General features: G+C 38.4%; 1 protein-coding gene across 10 annotated transcripts in view; it reads left to right on the top strand.

Moving 5' to 3' along the window:
- Positions 1-21,322, top strand: part of Pcmt (Protein-L-isoaspartate (D-aspartate) O-methyltransferase) — a 121,732-nt gene that overhangs the window by 32,367 nt on the left and 68,043 nt on the right. For 7 of the 10 annotated variants that reach the window (XM_089246967.1, XM_089246991.1, XM_089246974.1 and 4 more), the window contains exon 3: positions 3,016-3,152. The exons of the other annotated variants lie outside the window; for them this stretch is intronic. In XM_089246967.1, coding sequence (XP_089103093.1) covers positions 3,016-3,152 — 137 coding nt within the window. The remainder of the gene's footprint in view (positions 1-3,015; positions 3,153-21,322) is intronic. 10 annotated transcript variants of the gene reach the window in all.

Raw genomic sequence — 21,322 nt, 5'->3', positions numbered from 1 at the left:
CCTCTTTATTTGAACAGTTCTGGGAATTAGCAGAACTAGCACTATCTATAGCTAGAGATTGCCATCTAGCTATAGTGCTGACAGGCACACCCATAGCCTTTCTCGGAATAGTGTAGTAATACTCCCATTCTGACTCAGTCCGATTGCATTTTTGCAAAATACTTTGTTGTATCTGATATTTAGAAATATGACAGTTACAGGGTTCCCCACATCCTTACAAACTCCTTAAAAAGTCTTAACTTTTCATTTCCCTCTAGAAGGGCCCTTATAACTTCTTACTTTTTGCAGCCACTCCTTAAAAAGTCCTTATTTTTTTTCTCTGAAGGGATGATCGTTCTTAGGCATTCCCCATGGTGATGAATAGCATTGCCTAGAAAAATAAGAGGAAGCTTCCCCCCAATATAAAAAGGGAGAAAAGAGAAAAAAAAAAAACAACCCCCTTCTCCTTTGTAATAGGAAATGTGAAAGCAGGGAGATGGGATTGGAATTGCACAACCATCCAATGGTTGTGCATACCTGCTAACCGTTACGATTTTTTCGTATTTAGTATGATTTTAGCAAATTAATATGATTATACGCTTTTGCTTCTAAAAATATGATTTTTTATCAAATCGCTAATTTTGATGTTTTCCTGCCTATCTCTCCAACTAGTCAACGTTGGAAATCGATGGTCCGTTGAACGACATCACTCCGCGGAATCAGTAGCCGAAAATTCCCCCACACCCAGCCGAAGACGAGCCGATCAGCCGCTAGTTGAACCCATTTTTTTTAACCTTCAGAAAATAACTTTCGGGTATCTTTATGTTAGGGGTCATTCAAGTATTACGTCAGCATCGATGGGAGGGGGGAATTTCTGATTTGATGACGGGGGTTTGGATGATGCTTGCTTACGTGAATCAACCACCCTTTATAAAAATATGAAATATTCTTAATGGTGTCTTACTCGGTGCGCGAAAAACAAATAAAACTTCACTAGTTTGTGGGCACCTGAACTAACATTCTCCCTATTGAGTCCCCTACAGAACCACTTTAGTGATCTCTAAGTACTTAGCCGATCCAAGTGATCTGGAAATGTGTCGCGGACCGCTTAAGTGCTCTAGATCTGTGCCGCGCGTCATATAAGTGATCCGTGATTATATGCCGCGGATCACTTGAGTAATCTGGGAATGTCAGGGTTCGTACGATGCTTAAAACTCCTTAAAAAGTCATAATTTTCATTTCCTTTTTAAGGGCCCTTAAAAACTCCTTAAAATCCTTCCAGCTGCTTCTAAAAGAAGTCGACTTTCCCGCGCCCTCAATTTTGTCCTCGAAAATCGGATTGTGGTAACTGCAACTCCTTATTCAAATTATCGGCTCCTCATCAGACTTTTCATCGTGAAACCCCGATCATATCCCTGATCGTACAACTGAAGATGGTTTACTCTAGTCCAGTGTTTCTCAAGAACCGACCACGGTTTCAGTTTTCAAAAAAAGAAAAAGTTGCCACTGCAAGCAGCAGAAATTATTATGGCCGATCGTCATTTTGTCAAATCCCGATGTTTCGTGGGGGAAAAAAAATCATTTTATGAATAAGAGCTAGTCCGCCGAATTACGAGTTAATTTGTAAATTTTGCCGAATAACGAGTGTTAAATCGCCAATGACGCCAAATAACGAGTGCTAAATTGCCAAACATCGTGTTGAATGTCATGAAATTTGCTCTCATTTTGCAACAATTTCTTTCTGAGTACAACTGAAAAACAAGAAGGGAAATTTAAAAACTTAATTTTAAAGAATTTGTGTATGTGTTGATCCACTTTGAGCGAGAGATAAATAAAAAGTTGCTGCAAATATAATTTTGCAAGAAAAATCTTTGTCAGCTGTGGATTTTATTTTGAATAATTGGGGGAAGGGAATGAATATCACTTTCAGAATTTTTATAATTTATGTGATGTTGTGTTATGAGTTATATTTTTGACCAAAACTTCAAAGTTTTAGAACACTTAAGTGACAACAGAAAAGTATGTATGTAGATTGATTATTTTATGAATTCTTATTATGCTGGGTAACAAATCAAAAGTTGTAATTTCTGAACCACTTCTATGTCTACATTTTGAGAGGAGGGAAAATTTGGCAAATAAAAAATAAATTTCATATGTGCTCCACCCCCTTTTTTTGCTGTAAAACTTATTAACCTTTTTATTGCTGTAAAAGTTATTAAGTTTGCCATGGCTCCTTAAAAACTGCTTGAAACTCCTTAATTTTTATTTAGGAAATTTTGTATGAACCCTGTATAAGCGATGTTCCTAACACTAATTTGGTATTGCAGGTTCACTGGGACAGAAAAAAATTTGCTAATTGGATGTTATGAAGCATAATCAATACTTCTTAATAACCGATTTCATTATAAGCGAGCTTGACTGTATACATAGAAAAACTTTGGATTTCAAATAATTTGCTTTGGATAAAAAAAAAAAAAAAAAAATTGTGGTAATTAAATAAACAACCATGAAGAAAAATATTATGTGGATTTGTGGGACTAGTACCCGATAACTTTTTTGCCTTGTGATGAGACATTGATATGAAATTTTTTATTTTTTTGTGGGAGAATTACACTAATCCTCTGTCATTACAGCCACTTCATATTATCTCAGTTTTTGTTTGACCGAAGGTAAGATACATTGGTGTACGCAAAGGGGGTTTGGGGTTCTAACCCCCCCCCCCACTCTCAAACCGAGATTATAGTGTTATTTTGCAGGAAAAAACTTAGAAACACTCCTCGAGAAGAAGAAAAAATTGAAACCCCCTTTGAGAAGAAAAAAAAAGGAACCCCTCTTTAAGAAAATTCTGCGTACGCCTATGAACTGAATTTTCAAGATATATCTCGGAAATTCAGTTAATACCCGGTTTCCGGTTTTGAGCCGTTGCCCCCTCCCTCCCGCCTTTTATCAAGCAGTTGGATTAAAAATTTATTATGGATGAATGACTTTCTTGAAATTCTCTTTAAAAAGAATGATATACATAGTTTTTTCTTTCAGGAAATGGTATAATAAAAAGTCCTAGGGTAGAGCAGGCGATGCTGGCTGTAGATAGGAAAAATTTTTGTAAAAACAACCCTTACATGGATTCTCCACAAGGGATAGGATATGCAGTCACAATTAGTGCCCCCCACATGGTAAGCAATATTTTGTCATCTTCATTCTGTTTTTTGTGTTCAGTTCATCTTGATATTAGGGGGAGACTGGGGCTAATTGGCATAAGGTGCAAGTTGGACACATACACCTCTTTTCTACCGCAGTGAGCACTGAGTGCTAGTATTGCCACTGTCGAACCACATTACGGTGTTGCATCATCCATTGTAGCTTCAGTGTGATGGAAGCTTCCAGAGAGGAAGGACAGCAGGTTTCCTGAGATTTCCTGCCCGGAAATTATTTTTTCTCACTCAAAGTTTTTTTTTTTAATTCTGTATAGCCCATGAATAAGTTCAGACATTTTCAACAGTTTTAATGGGTAGAGTGGTCAATAAATTTGTATTCATGTGTTGAAATACTTCATGAAGCTTTCATGGAACAGTGAGACAGCCTTCTTGTGTAAAGAACTATGTTAGGGCAAGTTGGCATCGCAGCTGAGGGGCATGTTGGTACAGAACACATGTTGTCATAGATCAACTTGCCAATTATGTATAAACACAGCGGAATTGTGCGAAAATTACAACCGCCAGTTCAAGTCCAACGATCGACCTACTTTCTTGGTGGACATGAAGCTGTATATAATGATTCATTTGTTCTTTTCAGTTTTTTGTGAATTTTCTTTTTACATTGGTTTTCTACGTCAAAAATATTGAGCACGTCATTTTTTTCTGCAGTTTTTGTATTAAAATAAAAGTTTTATTTACATTCATTCCTCAGATCCTATTAACCGTCATGTTATGCCAACTTACCCCAGAGGTTGTGCAAAGCTGTCCCACATCTGGAGTAAGTTGGTAAGCATTAACAATTTTAACATTTGATGAAATGAGCATACACTTTTGAATGATATTTTCATCAAGGAGTACCACTATTCTCAGCATCTGTCACATTTGCTGTAAGTATTAAAGGAAAAAATTATAAAAATTAAAAAGCGAAAGCTATGCCAACTAGCCCTCATCTCCCCCATATTAGTTCAGAGGTTTTAATTTTTTCTTTTTCTTAGATATTAGTTGAAAATGGTGGATTGAATCAGCCCTTTTCAACCGTTTTTTTCATGCAATGGGCACTTAAACTTATTGCTGACATTTTAGGACAGGGCTAGAAAATTATTGTTTTGTATAATACCCTTCCCATAATACTACATATTTTAATACATGTAAAATTTTTCCTCATAGAGACCTTGAAATAAAGCAAATGCTTTAAAATCCCTATTTCATTATATTAAAAAAAACCAATATTTTTGGGAAAAGCTCAGCGCCATACTCAGTGAACCTTCAGCTTATGAGTGTTTTGCAAGAAAATAAAAAATTGTAAACATTTCAATAGATAAATAAGTAAACACAATGAATTCACAATATCTCGCGATAAAAGTACATTCACCAAAGACTCCTAAATGAAGACAAATTGATAAGAGGTTTTGCATATTTACATTATCCGTGGAGCGGCACGTACAGTGGAACTTTGGCTAACAAGCAAAAATTTTGAACAAATTTTTACTCTGTTAAAGAGCTATGATTTGCATAACGAGCAAAAAATTTGCACTTTGTTTATTTACAGTGTGTCGTCTACCATCACGGGAAAGTCACGAAGGCCCAGAAAAATCACGGAATGAGCAAAAGGTCATGGAAATCCTGAAAAAGTCACAAAATTTAAGTGAAGGTCACTGATTTTTTTGATTCTCCAGAGATATTTTTTTTCCAATTTTTTCCCCTAAAATCTAGGCTTTGGAGAAGCGGTGGCATTCAATATCTTTCTTCTTTCGAAGGTTTTATTCATTCTTTTTTTTGACCGTAAGGATGGATGGGTGAGTAGTAACAGAAAAGAACAATGCCAATATATAGCCACCCTACATTGGGGCAGACGCTATACGGGTAAGGCAAAAAAGCTATTAAGACTGGATGAACAGAAAATAACTTTTTTTCTTTGCTAGTCTGGACCTTCCAACATCTGTAATATTCCCCCTAATAAAGCAGTGTTCTGTGTAGGGACTGTAATAGACCACATGGCAGTAGGGAGTCCTCTTGGGAACAATATTGGTTTTCCGTAGAAAGGACATGATCTTTCCCCCCCCCCCCCACATCCTGGAGCAGGGCTGTTGAATCTTTGACAGGTCTGCAAGCCTGAGTTTTCACTGCCGGGGAGGGGGGGGGGGCCTGTAGTAAATTTATAGGATGCTAAAAAACAATGATGGTGATTGTCCCAGGCCTTGGGCAGCAGCCCTGTCAGCCCTATACTTTTGGGGTATAGGTGAAAGGGTACCAATTTTTTCCCTCCTGAAAGAATTTTTTAAATTATCATCCATTTTTTTTTATCGTGTCAATCTTTACAGACTAGCTATACGAGCTATATAGCGAACAATGAAATCATACAGTATACGCATGTGACAGAACAAGAGAGTTCGAGAAGACTGACATCTCACTCGTTCGACATTAATTGTGTTGCCACATAACTTTTGGGCTGAATTTAAAGGAGTACCACAGTGCTTCCAGAAGTGTGCCTCGGGGTGAGCTCAAAATATGAATTTGTGCGTACAAAACCTATGCTTTAAAGTGGTTCTTTTATATGGTGAGAAAAACTGCCAAATTTCTTGGGAAGCCGCAGATGAACCATGAATTATGCAAGGGAGGCAGCTGACAAAAGAGCATACGGTAACAAGCTTGCGATCTAGACCATAGGTCTTTAACCTTTTTCCAGTTGCGAGCACTGCCTGTACCTCAAAAGAAGAACACTCTTATGTATGTCATGTTCGACATGAATGCATGAAATGCAGATGATTTTAATAATTGAATGCAATTTTAATAAGGTGTTTAAATGAAATGTTGATCAAATGGTCGAGAGCACCAAATCTGACACGAACATCAAGCACTCTGGGTGCTCGCAAGATGCCTGATCTAGACGGACACCTAAGCATAATGATAGAGAATAGGAAAAGGAATATGAGAAATCCGTCCTTCAGACGGGCCCTTGGTTGGTCTAGTGTAATGTTCATCAACTGCTGGGCCCTGGCATCTGCCAAACTGGGCAGTGAGTGGTTTAGTGCTTCATTTTTACCCATTTATTTCCCATTAATCTTGTGTATGCCGAGGCCTTCCAATCAAGAAAAAGAAATCAACCGTGCCACGGAAACACTATCCTAGTGGCCCCACATCTTGCAGTAGGGCTCCCTCCCTAAGCTGAGATTTTTGTGCGGGCTCAGGCCAAATTTTTCACGGGCCCCGTATAGTGAATTTGTAGTGTGAAAAAAAAGAGAATTATCTCATTTAGAGTCCCCAGGTTGGATCAACCCTCTATGTTAGGGGTCTTCAACGGTTTACACTTGAGGGCCACATAAAGTATTTGTTGCGTTCCTCGAGCCACTCATTAACGGCGGGAGGGGGGGGGTGCTGCCCCACCCCTCTGATACGGTGATCAAAGACGATCACAAACTAAATATATTTCAAAATGTTTTTAAAAATTGTAGCATTCAATTCAATTAATTTTAACAAATATTAATTTTGAATGATTTAAAAAACATTTCAAATTATAGTGTCAAAAAATGCCTTTTTTGCTATATTAATACATTTGTGTTGCTTGAAAATGCTTTTGGTAGTTGGTAAATCTAAATTTTTCTCAGAGATTTCTTGTGCCTCCAATCAATCTCGGTGTATCCCACCCCCCTCCCCCTCCAAAGGTTGATCCTACTTACTCTCAGATACGACAAATTTAAATACAACGCGTACTACGTATTTTATGATTCCATTGTGTAGCATTTTCGTTTTAAAAAATTAAATTGAATTGGGGTAAGACAATTATTTTTAGGTATTTTTTATAATTTATGAAACATAATGAAAGTGGATGATTTTTGTTTATACATGTATATGTTGAATTAATTACGTACCAAATAAAAAAAGAGTCTTTGGTTACTTACATTACGAATGCGAGTAGATGTAATTCCTAAATTAATGCGAAACTTGACATTGTTTTTGCTTGAAGCAAAAACAATTTGCTTGTTTTGCTAAAGCTTCAATGTTAGGTAAAATTTGTGCTGTTGCTATTCGTAAAGTATCCTGCAAATGCTGATCAGTGAGACGTGTTCTAGTTTTTGATTTTGTATTCTTCATTCGACTAAACAACTGTTCACATATGTAAGTGCTGCCAAATATAGAAGACATGAACAATGCATGTTTGCGTATTCCTGGATATTTTTCTTTGGACACATACTTAGAATAAAAATCAATTAATGAAGGAATTTCAAAAATCTTGCGTTTAACTGCAGAGTCACATTGCAAATCTGCAAATTCTAATTGTAGTTCTGGTGGAACACTTTCGATATCAACCGAAAATGGTGAGGAAAACATTTTCATAGAAATTTTGTTCTCGCTGAAGTCGGAAAATCTGCTTCTGAATTCCATTTTCAGATTTGGAATGCACTGTACATAATCGTCCGGTTTCCAAGTTGTAGATCTATTTACCAATTCCAACAATTTTGGAAAATGTATGCAGTTTTTGTTTTGCAATTGACGTTCCCAAAAGACTAATTTAGTTTCGAACATTTTCACATTGTCATAAAGATTATGGACAAGTAGATCTTTCCCCAATAAGCGGTAGTTTAGATCATTCAGATGACCAGTGATATTGACAAGAAATGCGAAATCTCTCACCCACTTTTTATCTTGAAACTCCCCAATAAGTTTTCCTTCGGATTTCATGAATTCATCAACTTCCTCCTTCAAGGAAAACAGGCGCTGAAGCATCTTTCCCCGGCTCAACCAGCCTACTTTTGTATAATAAATAACGTCGATCCTCTAAGAATTTTTGAAACTGTCTATGGTTAAGTCCTTTGGATCGAATTAAGTTAACCGCTTTCACTACAACAGACATTACATGCTCAAAGTTGGAGAAAAACTTTTTGCACAAGTTTTCCTGGTGAATGATGCAGTGGAAAGCCATCATCTTCGTATTCCCACATTTTTCGGCATCTGATTTTATCAATGTGATTACCCCTGTCTTCTGACCGGTCATAGAGGGAGCACCATCTGTAGTTATGGCAGATATGTTGTCTAAGTCCAACTCACATTTGGCCAATGTTTCTGTCAAACTTGAATATAAGTCGAAACTTTGTGTGGTATCCTTAAGTGCAACGATACTAGCTAACTCCTCAACAATTTTGAAGTTTTTGTCAATACCACGAATGAAAATAGCTGCTTGTGCGGTATCTGTTGCATCCGTCGATTCATCCATAGCTACTGAATAAAACAAAAAATCCTCGCATTTGGATTTCAAGGTCTTGAATACATCTGCTGACAGATCCTCCACGCGTCTTGCTACTGTCACACCAGACAAACTGATGTTCGAAACAGCTTGAGCCTGTGATGGGCAAAGCACATCAACTGCAGACTGAAGACATTCTTTAATGAATTCTCCATCAACGAAGGGCTTCCCACGTTTCACAATTTTTTCTGATATTATATAACTAACGCGAACACAATTTTCAGACTGTTTATTTCTTCCAAAGAATAATGATTGCTGACAGTTCAGCTTCGATTTCAGTTCATTGACTTTTTCACTTCGAAAATGTCCCTCCAATCCAGAATACTTCGCACTATGCTTGGTATCGTAATGTCTCTTAGTATTATATTCTTTCATCGTGGCTACGCTCTCATTGCAAATTAGACAAACTGCTTTAGCCTTGTGTTCAATGAAAAAATAAAGGGATGACCACTTTTCTTGAAAAAATCTCACTTTTTCTTCAATTTTCCTTTTTTTGCTGTCACTGTTGCCATCATGCACTCATTTAAAGACTAAAAGGCTTCTGATCAAAGGCTTCAAAGATCAAAAAAAGAAGTAAACTAACTGTACCAATATTGTACAAATCCCCTTCTTCCAACCAATCAAGATGCATACATCCATCTGCTCCTTTCGGAACCATGCACCCGAGAAATACGATACCATGGAAATTCCGTTCATTTCTGCTTTCTCCCACTAAAGGAGGATGGGATGTACTCGAAGTTATTTATGGTGAAAAGTGTTTGGTGGCCTTAGCACCATACACTTTTACTACTTTACTACTTTTACACTTAAGAAGCTAAATACTGTAAACTCATCAGCCTGTCCTTGTTATAAGTCTATATGAAGCTAGGTGACTTTTTTTTTTTGTCAAAATCTTCGTTTTACCCTATTTTTTAACGATATTTCATCAATCGATCGAAATGTTTCGGTGGGCCACCAAAATAGTGACGGCGGACCACGGGTTGAAGACCCCTACTTTATGTGCTTCCCTCCGAATTGGAAAATCGGCTGGACTATGTACCCTTAAATGATGATTTCAGCTCTCATATATAAGAAATGTTTCTTCTAATTTTTTTATTTTACCTGATTGCATTAATGCAATCATTAAAGAAATGGGCTCATCCGTGTTTTGCGATGCTCGTAGATTCCAACGGCAAACTGCTGATTTCAACAGTCGCGCCGATTGTTGAACCGACTGTACAAACTGCTCGATCAATCACACCTTGCTCCCTTTAACATCGTTCTGGTCGTTTGCTCTGTTTTGAGCCCATTATTGCTATGCGTCGCAGTGCAATGCTGCTGTTGTGCACACAGCTTTATATTGATCAATAGTGTGTTTAGCAGTTTTGCATTCACAGGAAATGTTTTCAACGAGTGTGGGTTCGCCCATGGAGCTTGCTTGGGGGGGGGGGGGAAGACTTATGTGACTTGAGCCCTTAGGGTCTAGTTTCTATGGGGCTTGAGCCCGTAGGGTCTAGTTTCTATGGGGCATTGTATTTAAATCAACTTTAAATTTAAACATTTTTAAAAATTTGAAACAATATTCATGTCTTTTACTTGCATTCCCCCTCCTTTCATTAATACCCTCTATTTTATTAACCCAAACCCCCGAGGTGGTCACTACTCACAGTTTGGGAACAACTGATGTAAGAAAACAGTCCAGCATGGCTCATATTGTCGAATGCAGGCTCCCACTTGTCCTACTTTTCCAACAAAATTTGTATAATTTATTTTAATTGAGAAGGGAATCATGGACATAATGCCAAATAATACAAATGTAGTCGATTGCAATTTATGATTCTGCCAAAGTAGAAATTGTATTGTTTTTAAGGTTATTTTGGAGGTGGGTATGTGGATCATTTGATGGTTTAGTAATTTTTCATTTGCTTAGTTTGAGGGTTCTACAAGTAGAATAGTCATTAAAAACTTCTGCCTGATTGAAAAAAAATAATTTTGTATTTACTACTTCATGGTGTTGGACAGTAACCAACATTCATGGTTCAAAATTATGGTGCACATTTTGTGTATATGTAAAACAACGGTTTGCATAACAAAGCATAGACCTATTCCAGGTTTTGTGACTTTGATGATGCAAAGCATTCAATTTTCTTTTGTATTTTTAGGGCATGCGGAGGCACATACAATATTTACAATGCTCAAGTAAAAAGTTAGAAATGAAAGTGCTTCATTTGTCAAAAATGATTATACTGACATTGACCACTAAAATTTAAACAAATTCTTTTAAAAAGGGATGGACAACGCAGTAAAACCATCTGGCCCACCTTGACTTATTTATATCGGACCAAAAATAATGTAATATATATATTGTGAGGAGAGCAGAAAAGAATTATCCGTGGCTGCTAAGACCCTATTTTGGCCAAAAATTGTTTTTGTAACCAAGTCATTTCTTGTCATTTTGCTTTTTCTTGAATCAATCTTACAGGATACTGAAACAGTGTGCTATGAAAAAAAAAATTAATTTTCAAAATGCCATGATTATATGTTGTCTAAGGGGGTACCCTCCCCCATCCTACTTTTTCTAATTTTTTAAATGGGAGCCCTGCGAATGAGAAAAGGTCACCGAAAAGTCATAGAATTTTGCTTTTGGTATTTGGTAGACACCCTGATTTATCTTCACGTTATCACAACTGAGTTGATGGTATTTCACTTTTTTACCCACACACGTGTTATGGAATTGTGGTACTATTCTCCGTACACAGTCTCTGGTAAGCGTGTCTCACTTGGAAAATTAACATACATGCGAGTGTGAATATTTACAATACGAAAGTAGATGTAACAGTGCGTAACCAGGCATATGTGTGCTTGAAGTTTTTTAAAATTCTTTTTAAATTCTGAAAAAAACTGTGGGTTGATTGCATTATTGAATGTGACGTTGAGGGATGGGGGGGGGGGGCTAGCTCATGAACAAGAGCCACTATTTATCAAAGAGATTGGGGAAGACCATGGACTGTAGGTGCATGAGGATGGTATTCGAGAATTAGTGGTGAAAAATGTCTATTAGTTGACGGTAGATGAAGTGAGTTTGAACCCCACAGTGGTGGTCGGCTGAAGTTGGTTTTCTGTGGTTCCCAACATCAAGGCGCGAATGCGAGCCGATCTCCCCGTTAAAAAGTCTCGCCACAGAGAGCAACAGGTCTACAACGTTACAAATATTCAATCATTACACTTCACTCACAATTTGAAGTATAGATGGCAGCACTGAAATATCATACACAACACTAGCTGCACACTCAGACTGTTAGGTGCACTCACTTTGTTCCAGACTCTGCCACGAAGCTGGGCTGGAAGAGATCTCGGCAACGGGATAAGTCCAGTGGCAGAGACCCTGGCGTTCATTCATTCGGTAGATGAAATGATGGATCTCTTTCGCATGCACCAGCAAGAGTTTATGAACAGTATCTCATCTGAGGAAGGGAGAAGTAAGGAGATGTCCCCCTCTCTCACACATAAAATGAGATTAGAGAGATGTGTAAAGTGTGGGAATCTGTGCAAAAGTCTGTAGAAAAGAACCACCCAAATAAAGCTGTAGCAGTGTGCAAGCTATGAATCTGTCCAATGAATACTGCGATTTTCCAATTTCCTAGAAATCCTAATAAGGAGGCAAAAGCAAATGTCATTGGATAAGGCTCTTTTTGAAAGTCATGCAGAAAGAATGAGTTTACAACAAGGAGTCTATAAATCATCCTCCTCTCTCTCTTTGTTTAGAGTAAATCAATAGTCAATAATGTTTGTAAACATTATCGTATTGTATGTTTATCTATGACTTTATTTATATTATGTATATTTTATTGTATTATATATTATTATTGTGTTTAATTATTGAAAATGCTGTTTTTATTAGTCATTTTTATGTGAATGAATAATTGTTGAATGATTTGTATGAGTTTCTATTATTTCCTATGGGGGAAGTTTGATTTGAATAACAGGCTATTTGGATTACGAGCATGTTGGCAGAACGAATTAAGCTCGTTAACCAAAGTTCCACTGTAATCACAATTTGAGCTGACTCCTCTTCTTCTCATTGTGGTCAAGTCTGTCTTAATGAGGTCAAGAGCAAGGCCTAAGCATTTTTATGGCTCCTTTTATTGTTTTAATGGCAGACCAAATTAAGAAGGTATTGTTACGAACTATAGACGACAGATGGCACAATTCTTTATCGCAATCTTCCATTGGCAACGAGAATTGATACCGGTTTCGGTTCATCGGAAAAAGACGCGATTGTCTGAGACATAGCGGAGGGCTGGAAGAACATTCTAGAACAGTGTTTCCCAAAGTGGGCAATGGAACCTACTGGTTTAACATAAGATCCTATGGGTTTACTTGAGTTGGGGGGCGATGAGAGGAAAAAATTTCTGATGAAGGGGGCAATGGAACAAAAAGTTTGGGAGACTATGTTCTAGAAGGTCCCGCCCCTCCAAACAGTCCGTACGGTGGCGCCGCCGACTTAGAAACCAAAAAATAGAATTTTGTAGAACATTCTTTATTTAGAAGTTTCCATCAGGGTAGAATAGAGGTGATCACAGGAGAGGTAGATTTTAGAGCGATTCAATAAGCAGATGAATGTACAGGGTTCCCAGCAACCTGGAAAGTCAGGGAGAATCAGGGAAAGTCAGGGAATCAAAAAACGGTCAGGGAAAGTCAGAGAAAATATGAAATATTTGTCAAAAGTTAGGGAAAATTCTAAATACTTGGGAAAAGTCAGGGAAAATTTGAAGGGGAAAAATGAGAGGATAAATCTACATTCAAATGGTTTACGTTCACTTTTTTTCCATGGAAGATTATTTTTCAGATCCCCCAGGGAGAGGAAAAAAATCCTTATCAGCATTTTCCTCCAGATCCCCTACTGAGAGATGTCTTATCAGTTGAAGGGTGGGATTTTACAATGTTGGCCAAGAAACAATCTGCCCTCCTTTCCATTGTTGAAAGCAAAGCCAATACCAGCTCTTAACTTCTTTTCTATTTCTTCTGAAAAAACATTTTATTTTCTTGTTTTTTTTTTCCTGCCTGTGGGTAGAGAACCTTTAGGCCCATTTCACACTGAGCGGACTTGGGTCCAGATCCGCATGCCATTTCACACGAGCACTAAAGTTCTAAAAAATCTTTAGTTTGAAATTTGTGCATAAAAACTTTTTTTTCCTAATTTTTGTAATTATTTTTCTCCTTCACCCCTGATTCAGTGCTCATAGGCAGCCTAGAGCTATTCTTTGGTGGTTTAATCTAGAGCCCCCATAGAATCTTAATAGTTTAATCATAACATAAAGATGCCTTTTCAGTTTGATCGTCACAATTAGTCAGTGGGAGAATATATCTCAAAATATTTTCAAAAGGTTTTGAAAAAAAAATCTAATCTGTCTTTTTAGAAAATATGAAAAAAATTCCAAAAACACATGCAATGATGTTCCAAAAAAAAAAAAAGAATCAGGAGATATCGAAGACTTTGCAAGTAGAAAAAGGGGGAGGGGTGGAGACTTTCAAAATGTCTGTGCTTAGAAATATTCACATCACAATTCTGTGTTAAGCCCGGATTACACTATAAAAATTTTATTCTTTTACAAATGCAACCAATAAGCTGATTGGTTGCATTTTCTCGAATGTAACCGATAAATTTATTGGTTGCTTTTTTTCAAGTTTTATAAAATAACTTTCATAAACCTTTTAGAGTGAAATCCCATCCTTAGATTAGTCACTTCTGAAATATAATTTTTTTTTTTAAGTTTATAGACTCAATATCATGTAAAGTATATATGTAGGTATTGGGGGGGGGGCACACACCAAAACTATTCAAGTGCTTAGGGATTTCAAACGTGTTAATCCAGCCGTGAGTGAACGCTGTACATGGATAATGTTGTTTAATAAAAGTATTTAGTTTTAAAAATAAAAAAATATTTTAAACAATTTTAAATATTTATATTTTTATAATAATTTTAAAAATTTAAAAATAAAAAATAAAAATTTGTAGTTAAATTTAAAAGTTATTAAAGTATTCAGTCAATTATATTCATAATGAATTACAGAATGGCTTATAATTTTGGTCCCGTCAGTGTTCGTTGTTGGCAGGTTTTATTATATAAAATTGTAAAGTATGGACAAAAAGCAGTTAAAGTTGCTATATCTCCTTTATCTAAGGAAACGGAGGGATAGACGTATATATGTGGGTACATCCTATTGATGCACAGGGACCTTCATATGGTGTTTTTATATTTATGTCAAATAATTAAAAAAATTCCATGCAAAATTGTCTTGAAAAAGTAGCCAAAGATGTGGACTAATTCGATCTGCGTCGTGTGAATAGCTCCAAATAACCTAATGTACGAAACTTGTATGTGCGGATGCTGAGCCCGCACGTAGGTTTTCACACATGCGGATGCCATCCGGACCCACATGAACACTTCAAAGGTGCGGGCGCATTCCACATTGTCTGAAATGCTCTGTATATACCAATTGTTAAAACTTCTTCCGGACCTGCGTCCACATCCGCTCCGTGTGAAAGGGCCTCTAACCTTTATATGTTGAAGAATGGTTTGAATTCAATTATCTCTGTGAAATTTCCAAGGAAACTAGTGTTGTGTGCAAGATCATATACACAGTTTGATTTTGTAAGGAGTAGTGTTGGCGGCAAAATATTAGCATCTGTCTGTAATTTGCTTTTCAATGGTATATTACTGTGAAATGCTATACAGTCTCCCCACCCCGTATTCGTGGTTCCCGTATTTGTCGTTTTTTTCCTTCATTGGATTTTTTCCTCAGCAATCGTCATTTACATGTTTTGTTTACAAATTTGAGTTGTGCCTGTTTAGGATGGCTCATTTGTCTAGTGCTACTGATAATGCTCCGAAAATACAAAAAATTAGGTATATTGACTATGCTTGGCAAAAGTAAGTCAGTTGCTGCTTTGGCTCACCACCAGATGGTTTTCATGATATAGATCCCTCTATGGTACGTTCTACACATGTAGAAAAATTGGTAGAGGAAGTCTTGTCAACATACTCCAACATACTTGATGATATGAAGAAGAAACGGCAAACAGAAATTACAATGTTCTTTCAGAAAACATCACAAACAATCAATCGCTGCACCCTCGTTTACATTCCCTTACAATTTTGTGTTACCCTGTTCTTCTCGTGATGTTCAATAAACAAGGTAAACAAAAAATCTATGGTTTCAGTTATTTGCAATTTTCCATATTTTCCCCACCCCCAGAATGTAACCCCCACAAATACAGGGGAGGGGTCAACTATAATTTAGAGCATAGTTTCCTAACCTTTTTTGTCCCATCTCGCCCCCCTTCACAATTTTTTTTCTCCCATCGCCCCCAACGCAATCTAACCCATAGGATCCTATGTTATACCTGTAGCTGCTACCGCCCCCTGGAACATTCCATCGCCCCCAAGGGGGCGTTAACGCCCATGTTGGGAATCACTGATTTAGTGATATTAGATGGTTTAGAATTATATATTATATGTGCGTGTCAGTGTACGCGCAATTGGTCAGGGAAATTTTTGAATTTGGTCAGGGAGAGTCAGGGAAAGTCAGGGAAATGATCAAACGGATTTTGCTGGGAACACCCTGATGTACACATATTAGGATGGAAGTATGTTTTAAAAGCAATTGAGCCCCCCCCCCCCTCATGCCATCTCATCTGTTATCTTACACTTGCCATATTATATACACAGGATACAAAAATACAAAAACAAAAAAATGAGAATCTTAGTGTGAAATAAAAAAAATGTATATCCATCGTAGCGAGCCATCTTGCTTAACACCTTATTGGTGAGCAAATGGGTTTGATAACTTGCAGACTAGAAGCCAGAATCAGTTTTATTGGGTTGAGTTCACTCGGTCCTGCAGATTTAATGAAAATATACAAAATAGAAGTATTGTGGGGGGGGGGGGGGTTATATACAATTAGGGATCACCCGTGGCATCTCGCTTAGCACCTTATTCGGTGAGCTACATGAATATGACAATATGAGTACGCACGTGTGTTGTGGACATGAAATGCATGAAGAACTTGAATAGAGGAAAGAGAAATTTTACATATACACACATTTATGTACATATATCCATTGCTGCTACCAGAGAGCTGAAAGATCTTAAGAGTGCTGAAAATGATCATGGGACCCAGAAAGACAAGTTGTTGGGAACTTGGAAACGCTACGAAAAGGCCACCTGTGGAGTGTATGCTCAATTACAGCTACAGGTATGGAAGATGCGGCATGTCGAATGTACCACGTCTCAGAGCTGCACGGACTCCATGTAAAAGGCGAGATTGATGGACTGCCGTGTAGGATGGTCATCGAAACTGGAGCCAACGTGAGCATCGTCAGGACGGACCTGGCTCAGAAATTCCAGCAATGGCTTCTCTACGTACCAGCATCGCTGACGCTGCAGACAGTCACAGGACAGAAAATGACTGTGCGAGGAAAATTGAAAGTCTCACTGAAGTTGGCCATGGGCACCTAGCAACACACCGTCTTCGTGGAGGACATAAGGGATCCGTGCATCATCGGAGTGGACTTCTTGAGGAAACACAGATTTTCCTTGGACATCAGGAATGACCAGTTGCACACGCCGAAGGAACGAATTGCCCTGCTCAGATGTAGTTGTAACGAAGTACCTCCAAAGAAAGTGATGGACATTCCAGATGCAGAAAAAGAGTGCATAGCTGATGTAGAGAAGATTAATGGCAGGACAGGGACTGTTCTCTCACAAGAGCCAGGTGGCATGAAGAGGACGATCCAGTTTCGTAAGAAAAAAACCCATGGAAATGATGATGCCCTTACGACAGGACCGGGTCCACAGAGTTGTCACCATTGCTTCAAGGCAGAAGAGAAGTGCGGACCGGTGAACCCTATAGTGACATGGATAATATCTGAAGTCTCAAGTGGCGATCCTTGGAGCAATAAGAATACTTGAAAGGCCCAGCTAGAAGATCCTGACATACGACCGATAATGGACTTGAAAGAATCCACCGGGAGTAAACCAACATGGCAACATGTCGCCTCTTCCAGTCCGACGACCAAAAGATACTGGGCGCTATGGAACTCTCTGGAGATGAGAGATGGTGTGCTGTAGCGCAGATGGGAGTCGGAGGATGGAAAGACGTTCCGGTGGCAACTCGTCCTGCAAGGAGCTGTGTAAAAGAAGTGCTGAAAGAATTGCACGAAAGCCTGACTGGTGGACATTTCTGCATGATTAGGACTCTCCAGAAGGTCCATGAACTATTCTGTTGGGACAAATCCAAGACCGACATGGAAGAGTGGTGCAAGAATTGTGACACCTGGGCCACCCGCAAAAATCCTCTAAGGTGCACCCGGGACCACCTTCACCGCCACAATGTCGAAGCGCCATGAGACAGAATCGCCCCAAACATCCTGCGACCATTACCGAGGACCACCCACGAGAGCACCAGATACTCACCATCTCTCATGAGACAGAACCTTCACCAGCTAGGTGATCTTGTAACATTACCATTTAGGTCCCTACAGAAATGGTCCTTGTTATAGTCATTTTTAATAGATTTGAATTTGTTTTACCTTATTTTGTTTCCTGGATCGATCAGCGAGATTGTGTGTTCGCCGATCGGCCGCCACCTTTGTTTTGGTTGCCAGATTCTGTTACATTTTTTACAATATTTCCTTTTCTCTCAGAAGTTATGTAAATTAGACACAAGCTCAATACCGCACCTTCGATCTTGTGATCGGTTCTGTCGTGATGCATTGTGGGAACGCTCCTGTATAAAGACCAGATAGAGAGATGTACATGACTATATACTACTTCTTCCAACTAATTTCTTGTCTTCGTTACTAAGGCTTCACGCCCTGTTGAGGTGTGAGCCAGATCGTCTCTCAGTTATAACAATGCGTTAAATTTGAGAAGGTGTGCCTTTGGCACCTCACTCGTCGCTTGAACTCATGTGTTAATCAAATGTTATCGTGATCCAGTCGCCTGCGGATTGAGTAGTGGCCAGACCAGCTACCCTTGGACCTCTCTTGACGTCCGCCTCCAGTTGTTTCCTACGTAATGGCTGACCTATAGTCTCAACAGATATTTCAAGACTCAAACCCGTCCGAACCTGGTATCAGGGTTTCTCCTAACGGGGTGTATAGAAGGCCACTAATTGACTGAAACTTCTTGGAGTGTCGTGTGGACAATGTGAACTAATACATGAATACCTGGACAAGCGGTGAGAGCATTCTATTTTATTGTCTCATTGTAATATTTGAGAGAAAATGCTAACTGAGAAGATAACTTGTAAAAATGTTGTACTAATTATTAATAGTTAATAGAATAAATATTTATAATTTAACTAAAGTCTTGTTCCATTTGTTATTGTCATCCATTCAATGATCACTGGGCTTAAATTAATGAAGAACCGGGAAATGCAAGAGAAACGTTGCAATCTGATGTTTCGTGACCGAGAGATGCTGCTCTTCTATGGGAAGAATACGTCCAGGGACTCCAGGAGTGCCTCGAGGACATGCATCAAATCGCCAGACATAGGATCAACATCGGCTCCGAAAAGATGAAGAACGGCTACGATGCGAGGGCCACATCTCATGACTTCAAGGAAGGAGACCTCGTCTGGCTCTGGAACCCGAAGTGCCGGAAATGATTGTGCCCGAAACTTCCAACGTCATGGGGAGGACCCTACAGAGTCTGGAAGAGACTGAATGACGTCATAGCTCGGATCCAGAAAACGCCATTCTCGAAGTTCAGGGTGGTCCACTTCAACAGACTGGCCTCTTACCCACAGTGAATGCAACCAACTGAATTGTCGGGACGAACAATTCTAAGAGAGGGGCAATGTTACGAACTATAGACGATAGATGGTGCAATTCTTTATTGCAATCTTCCATTGGCAACGAGAATTGATACTGGTTTCAGTTCATCGGAAAAATATGTGATTGGCTGAGAACTAGCGAAGGGCTGGAAGAACATTCTAGAAGGTCCCACTGCTCCAGACAGTCCATATGGTGGCGCCACCGACTTGGGAACTGTAAAATAGAATTTTGTAGAACATTCTTTTTCTCAAAGTTTCCACCAGGGTTATAAATGGAGAGGCGATCACAGGAGAGGGAGATTCAGTGAACAGTCAGTTGTGTTTAAACTTTGCGAGAAAGTTGTTAGCTCTCTGATTAGCTTGTAAATACGTGTAAATTTCTGTTCTGAAATAAATCTGTGTTAACCTGGGGGCCAATTCCTAAAGTTAAGAGAGGCTACTAATGTCTCTACTTCTGTGCCTCACGCCACAGTGCGTGAAATAAGGAAAGCAGGGTCATGTCTCCAGTGGTGTAGATGGTAGTATGCTTGCCCGGTATGCAAGAGAGCCTGGGTTCGAGTCCCGGCGGAGACAAGATGACTTTTCTTTCCGAGTTCACCTCACCATAATATCCAGAAAATAAAATGTTTCTGGGCTGAGAAAAAGCCATCTATCTCTAAATCTGTGTTTGTCCGTCGAACCATTTCTTATTTTGCAACCTCGAAGTCTTGTGAAAAATTATCCGGAACAGTATTGTATGCATGTGTGTATTAATGAAAACCTTCAATAGTTTAGGGTGCCCCTGTCTAACTTGGAGGCCCCTCCTTTCCCACCCTCTGGACCCATTTATTTAAACACCACTGACTACAGGAGTAGCGTTTATAGCACAAGTCCAAGAAAGACTGTTTCACTCTTCTGTGTTTATGCAAGCAGGGATTCCAAAGCAAACTTCTTTATACCACTCCAAAAATACTCTAACATTCAGTATAAAATAAGTAATAATTTAATAATATGAAGCAAATTAACCTGCGTGTCATCTTGGCATAGAATTGGGGCCTGCATCATGACTACTACTAAACCGCACATTCCCCTCGTCCATATTCCTCTGTGGAACTTCTAATGAATTGGTACATGCTGAAATGTGTGTGTCCGTGTTGTGAACCTAAACATGGCTCATTTCTGTGTAATGCTTGTTATAGTGCTGCCATCATTTTCTTGAAGTTTGAGTGAAGTGTAATGATTGAATAATTGTATCATTGTAGGCCTGTTGCTCTCTGTGGTGAGACTTTATAATGGGGAGATTAGCTCGCATTCGCACCTCAAAATTGGGAACCACAGAAAACCAACTTTGGGCCTGCATGACTGCTGTGAAAGAATCATTTGAATTATTTCTCATGGGGGAAGTTTGTTTTGATGTACAAATGTTTTGTAATATGAGCAAGTTTATGGACAGAATTATGTTTGTAAACCAGAGTTTCTATGTAGGATGGAAGAAATAGCACTCCTGACATGTTAGGGGCAATGTCCAAAGACTTGACTCTTCACAGAATGGCCAGACTTTTTCTCAAACTATATGTACCTCAGGTCTTGAAAAGAGGACCATTAAGAATCATTTAAAACTGTTGAAAATTTTTGCTCATGTATAGGCCAATCCCCAAAAAAAGTGCACAAACCGTTTCCAAGACTTTATATATTTTTTTAAAAATTTTAGAGTACTTTGGTGGTAATTTTAATTTTTTTTCTATTTCATTTAATTCTCTGTCATATGGTGTTTCTTAATTTGTTTCAGATGGTATCTTTTTTTTTAAATCATTGTTTATAGCAAAACGACAAAATCTGACTGTCCCAGCTTTAAAAAAGTGTTAAACGAAGAGTCTTGGTGCAAATCAGGATTTTTTTTTTTCAAAAACTTAGTATCACATTTTATACATGTGCCATAGATGAACAAAGCTGACAGTGAAATTTTGAAAAAAAAAATTTTTTTTTTCTTATGAAAAACTATTTTTCGTTTCCCGAAATTTTTCCTATTTCAAAATAGGAAGTTCTGTTACAGTCACTCTGTTTCCACTCTCTTGGGAAGTATATTTTTATACCAGATTGAATCTG

The sequence above is a fragment of the Pholcus phalangioides genome, unplaced genomic scaffold (genome assembly GCF_987345545.1).
Source record: "Pholcus phalangioides strain wild (caught in Gottingen) unplaced genomic scaffold, Ppha-v1.0 ptg000003l_1, whole genome shotgun sequence".
In the NCBI taxonomy this organism is placed as follows: domain Eukaryota; kingdom Metazoa; phylum Arthropoda; class Arachnida; order Araneae; family Pholcidae; genus Pholcus; species Pholcus phalangioides.
The sequence above is the reverse complement of the archived record's forward strand: the minus strand, read 5'-3'. Positions and strand labels throughout refer to the sequence as shown.